Source organism: Galleria mellonella, unplaced genomic scaffold (genome assembly GCF_026898425.1).
Source record: "Galleria mellonella isolate WM207_F2 unplaced genomic scaffold, CSIRO_AGI_GalMel_v1 utg63, whole genome shotgun sequence".
Classification (NCBI taxonomy): domain Eukaryota; kingdom Metazoa; phylum Arthropoda; class Insecta; order Lepidoptera; family Pyralidae; genus Galleria; species Galleria mellonella.
The window spans coordinates 1,343,844-1,350,253 of record NW_026442130.1 but is presented as its reverse complement, the minus strand read 5'-3'; the positions used below and the strand labels follow the sequence as shown (position 1 = coordinate 1,350,253).

Below are 6,410 nucleotides of genomic sequence, written 5' to 3'. Positions count from 1 at the left end.
TGGGTAGAATTAAATACTTCTGCCTCGGAAGCGCAGAAATGACAGCGCCACGTCAGTTTACTCGTGACCGCCGCCGGTGTAACACGGTCGAGACGTCGAGATAATTCAGGCAAATTATCATAGTTTACCTAAATGATAGCTTTAATTTTTGTCTCTTATAAAATATAATTGTTCTTTGTAATTGGAAGAAATTTGTAATTGGAGATTATAAGTACTTATCCTTATGTTATCGATTACTAATGTGTTATAATACCATCAGATACTTACGTTTTTAAGGAAGGAATAATTTAGAATAAAAATCTGATTATTTTTTAGAAACTGATGATTTATTTTTACCATATAATAATATATATTCATATTGAAACAAATTACGATACAAAATGTACATGGTATTTCATAACTACAGTATTGTTATTAATTACTTAACAATTTAAAAGACTACTTATTTGCAGTTAGAATAAGTATGTACCTTAAAGAATACAAAGTCAATAATTTATACAACGAACGAGGGTAGTAAAATAATAATGCGTTGGAACAATTATCCTCGTATCAACTTATACATACAAATTAAACCTCCTAAACTATTGATGGACAAAAGATTTTTAGTAAAATAATCCCTAAAGAGGGTAACAATTTTTTATTTCTTACAAGAGGACCGTGCCTTTACTTAAATCAAATCCTGATCTAATATGTACAATATTTCTGTACCAATCAAGGAAAAAACGGACATTTCCTTTTTTGGTGCGCCAAATTTTCGAGATTGTTAGTGCTAAATCGAGATCCATCGGTAACGGTATCTAAGAGCTTCATTATTTTTTTTGGTATACATTGAATAAAACAAAACTAATAAAAATCAGGTATCAATTATTCAAAGGCCACATTGAAAACACTAGGTTCATCTGGAAGCTGTCAAAACAACAATCAGGTGGCAAGTGAGAGATAACTTTGAAGAGACTAGACGAATCGGATCACACGGACGTGTGGCATAAAAGACTTCCAACACAACATTGTGGCCTTAACAAGTTTATTAATAAGATATTTACAAAGTCCAATGGAAAAGTAATGGAAAAAGCATGGGGGTAATTGCGTGGGTCGAATGTCATCAGTCAATGTTTGGTGTACAGTTAAAGCTATGTTTTAGCTTCGAAATTAGGGTAAAGTTTGGCATACATTACTTTACAACTTTACAATAGTACAAATAGAAGCACACACAAACTTCAAGGTACACTTACATGTGGCTAATCTTAATATTACACGATAAATTTTAATGGACCATTTTTCTTTAATAATTTTTGTTCCTAAAAAATTTGATCAACGAATTATTTACAGTAAAAAAATTGGAATAACTTCAAAAATTCAAACTTCAACAACTCGCGGTATCGTGGTGAGAACAGTTGATCGTTGCAAGTCAGAGCATCTAAAGATCTTATGTAAAAATATAAGTGCAAGTAGATGGTCCAACATTGCAACAGTACGGTAATGGGGGATGAATATGAACACAAGTTTACGATTTACAATATTAATACGATCACAAAGAACAATATTATTTTGAGAAATTCCTTTAGCAGGAAAAGAAATTAAATCATGGAACGTAATTATATCCGCTAACACACCTATAAGATACTTCATCTTTCGCTTAATTAATATCATTAATACCTATTATTGTTACTCCTATATTAGTTCCTTGATTCAGATTGTGCGAAGTTTTCATTTGTTTAATCATTATCATTAACTTTATCATTAGACCAAATATATTTAATGACACAACTACAAGTACGTCAACAACAAAATTGATTACTTTATTATAATATGAAATCACTACAGCTTGATGTTCACATGCAATACATGGGTTATTTATATTGTTTAATTTTTATCATTTATAGACACCAATTAGATACCAGTTAATTATAATAATTACACGTTACATGAAATGTGCTCAAGAATCGAAAGGAAACTGCTTCGTTGTGTCTCGAGTGAGATGAGAGTGAAGTTAACCAAAATCTTAATAGTTAGAAGACACTTATCAATTAAATCAACAATGGCAATAAATACATATAATACACAGATATATATATATATATATATATATATATATATATATTACGATCAATTTTTAAACATAACGAGAATATTATCAACTTTTCAGTTCTGTGAATAAATCACTAACATATTAAATTGAATCGCATTTATATGTCTAACTTTACAAATATATAATTTTATTTTATATTACAAGTAATATATATATATATATATATATATATATATATATATATATAATGTTTGATGACGTTGCTTTTATTTCTTGCGATGTCTCTTTTTCAGAATAATGTTCGACTACTTGGATGAGAAGCGATTTTGTAAGCTTAATGCCATGCGATGTCAATACAATATAACGTAATATTATTTTTTTTTTTTAATAATATATAAGTATTTAGTTACAACCTACAACAACTAACTACGTCCTCTATGATAATTTGAGACGCATATATATATACCCTCTAATGATTCTCACAGTATCGCTTTATTTTGACTTTTATTATAAACAGTTTTATATTTACATTCGTAATTTTAAAAATACCTCCAAGTAATTGAAAAAATTTAAAGGCTACGAAGGAAGAAAGCCTGTGACCATATGCAAAGGATCAAGTAATTAAGGGACAAGGAAGGCATTCTGTAACATTTCATTTGGATTTTTACATCTAAATTTTAAATGAAAACATTAAACCCTGATAATTCCAAACGTTGAAACACCACAACAAGAAGCGCTAATTACAACATTATAAATTCGATGTTGCCTTTATAAATACTTTAGGGGTTTTCTCACACTCCCCCACTAATAAAAATTACGCTGCCGCAACAATTTCTAAACGAGTTGGCGTAATTTCATTTGAACAATTATCGTATAAATATATAAATTGCAAAGACTTAAATTTGTTATTCAGCACAACATATTATAATCATTATTCTAATTGCAACAACATTTTTTGTTCAAAACCGGCATACAATTGTGTCAAAAGTATAAATTTTATTAGCTGAGGAGATATTTAGACTAATTTGAGCTTCGGTCAATATTAATATTGCTTTATATCGTTGAATCGAAGTATCTTACGAGGACAATATTGAGATTAACGTATATATATATAATGTAACTAAACATGATAAGTGGAGAAACATAATATATCCAGAAATATATTCAAGGGAAACGTGATACAAAAGTTTTATAAGAACGTTACCAACTCATACAGTAGCAAAAAATGACGTTTTATTGTCAAAGTTTGAAAATATGGAGGGATATATTACAGAGCCAAGGTACACGATCAAATTGAATGAAATTTTATATTTCCTACTGTTTGTTGTATTCTGTAACATTACATTAGTGAGTGAATGAAAGAAACAAAAATGCATATTCTGGTGTCGAAACAAATCTTAAATGTACATTTTTTTTTCATTAACAGCATCTAATATCGACTACACGCTTAAAAGTATTTTGAGCATCACTAAAAATATACATAAGTATTATGAAATTTCATGTAGTTTATTAGGCACAAATTTATTTTTTTTTCCATTCAATATATATCGCTCTACTACACACAAGACAAATTACTTATAAGGTCGCAATAATGTAGATAACACGTAGTTTATGCAATCATTGTATTTATAGACACTTACTAAATATTACACGAATTTTTTACATATATATTTATAAGAATATAATATAGGTAAAGCATTTTCTTCTCTTAATAATAGAGCACAACGGATCCCTTATTTTAAATTTAGGGACACAGAATATCTACAAATATTGATTTCACAATCTGAAACAGTATATTTTAGGTTTGTTTATCTATCTTAAAAATGAATGAGGTAACATTACCCCCTAACTGACACCATTTTCACTGAATTGACAGATTTTTTAGCTTTTTTTTTTTAAATTTATCAATCTTGTGCGTTACTGTGGATTTAACTGAATCATTAATTGGGAATTTAGGATTATTTTTTACATTTCTTGAATATATTTTTTCATTCGTTTTCCACAGTAACACAAAGTATCAAAAATACGTTTTGAATTTCATAATATAACGGTAAGTATGCCCAGTTATAAAAATTAAAAGATAGAGAGAAGCTAGCGTTGCTAAAACTAATCTACGTACGCGATATCAGTCTCCACTAGAATCTTATAATTTAGAAAATCCATAAAGTAAAAATCACAGAGTTTGAATAGCAAAATATTTAAGTGAAACCGAACTTTTGCATGCCGATCCAAATATATTTCCCACCGTCCCGCAAAACTGTACTTTCCCATTATTGATATGTATCTTCTGTAAACCTTTTGTATTGAAAATGTTAGCGTGAAGGCGTAAAGAAAGTAAGAAGTAAAAGTGTCCCTTCACAACGATCCAAGTGCCATCATTACTATACAGTTAATTCATACCTAACCATTGAAGAGCTTAACCTTACCTATACATGCTAACGTATATTAGATCAACTCGATACATCGAATCAAACCATCGAATCAACCCCTGCCGTCACTAATAAATATTAATTTGAAACATGAAAAAGTCACGCGTGTGGAGAATCCTGAAGTGACATAAAGTTATGCGTATGGTTTACGCGTGACTTTCTCTCAAACTTTGGTAGTTCACGGAGCAGGGGCCCACAATCCAATCATGACAAACCTACTCGAAAATTCCGCACTCCGAAATTCTTGAAAAGACATACCGATTAGCTTCCAACAATAAAATTAAAATCATCGATCTATAAATCTACACGTGCACCAAAGTATAAAGTGGACTTACGTACACAGTTAAACGCAAGACAAAAATGACTATTATAACCTAATCTTATTTTTCTATTCCAATCTAAGTCATTTGAACATAAAATGTAAGTGATGCTTAAAGTACAAATGTTAATAAAGTAAAAAAGGGTTGACATAGAAATTGCGAACTTACTATTTTAAAATGTACTAGAAGCCAAGTCGAGTAATGTACAATTAGAGAATACGGACGCGACAACGCGGTGCGAGCGATGCGGCGAGCGGGAGACCCGAGAAGCGTCGTACTACATCGCTAGGGCTTGACATCTGAGCGATTATTTTAAAATACTTTACAACCCGAACGATGTAGTACCACATTTACAAGAGGCTCTAACTAACCCGTGGCTTACTAACCAGGCGACGGAGTGTAGACGGATTTATTTACTGAAATGCGTCTGAGACGTGCCGTTTGGAAATCACCACCATTATGTGTCAAAAGTAAATGAAACAAAAGCAACACGATAAAACGAGAACCAACTCACAGCCTATGTTAAACCCGATGCGTTTCCGAGTATGACGTTGAAGCGTCGCCTATTACAACGGAATTCGATCTACGAAACTAATCAAGAAATCAATAGAACTGAAGGAGAATGCGACCGGTCGGTCGGTTGACATTAAAATTAAAATTTTCACCCTCGATCCTTATTAAATAACTTTGTACATTGAATCCAAAAATCGACACGTCATTTTGGATGTAGGCACTCTCTAGGCGGGGCGGCGTGTGGTCGCCGCGTCGTCGGCCTCCGTTTGGCGGCTCGTTGGCCGACCGCATGAGATCAGTGGAACCGGCCGGCAGCGGCCGTAGCGGCTGACACCGGTCTACGACGTTGTCAGGAAAGACGAGAACGTGTTGTCGTCCCAGTCGCTCGCTACACCGATATCGCTCAGCATTTCGGAAACGTCTGGCGTGCAGGAGAACTCGAAGTGCGACCCTGACGATGACGATGCCGTCTCAAAGGATTCGATGTCTGTCAGTGCTTCAAGGTCAACTTCGCAGTCCGCTGGTAGCGGAAGCAAGTCCGTGATGGAGTACAGATCGGAGAGATCGGAAGGATCTCGACGAGTGCTGTCCTCATAGATACAGGCGGATTCAGGAGAATCAGGAGAGCCGGCTGGCGACGCTGGCAACGGCTGAGGTAATGGTGTTTCGACCGGAACGCTTGGAACGCTCGGCACGCTTGAAGCGAGTCGCGTTCGTCGTCTTGACACTCCTCTGTTGTTATTTGAGTCTGCCCTTTGCTTGCGCTTTTGTTTCGTGACTGCTCCGGAGCGCTGGGCTGGCTTTGCTGTTTTCTTGCGAGGCCTGTATTTGTAGTCAGGGTATTCGCGCATATGTAGTTGCCGCAGTCGCTCTGCCTCATCAATAAAGGGCTGTCGCTCTTCATCGTTCAATGTTTTCCAAACACGTCCCAAATTTTTTGAGATCTCCGCGTTATGCATATCAGGTGTCTGCTCGCATATTTTCCTACGTTCTATCTGAGACCAGACCATAAATGCGTTCATAGGCCTCTTTATGTGGTTTGGATTATTCTTCTTGGTCTGTGAACAAAAGAAAAGTATCCGATTAGTTGAGATTGTCTTAAAATTAATATCCTTATAG

General features: G+C 33.9%; 1 protein-coding gene across 1 annotated transcript in view; it reads right to left on the bottom strand.

Moving 5' to 3' along the window:
- Nucleotides 1-304: 304 nt before the first annotated feature.
- The window catches only part of LOC113521604 (transcription factor Sox-12-like), a 118,855-nt gene continuing 112,749 nt past the window's right edge, over nucleotides 305-6,410 (bottom strand). The window contains exon 2 of the mRNA XM_026907181.3: nucleotides 305-6,349. Coding sequence (XP_026762982.1) covers nucleotides 5,630-6,349 — 720 coding nt within the window. The 3' untranslated portion in view covers nucleotides 305-5,629. The remainder of the gene's footprint in view (nucleotides 6,350-6,410) is intronic.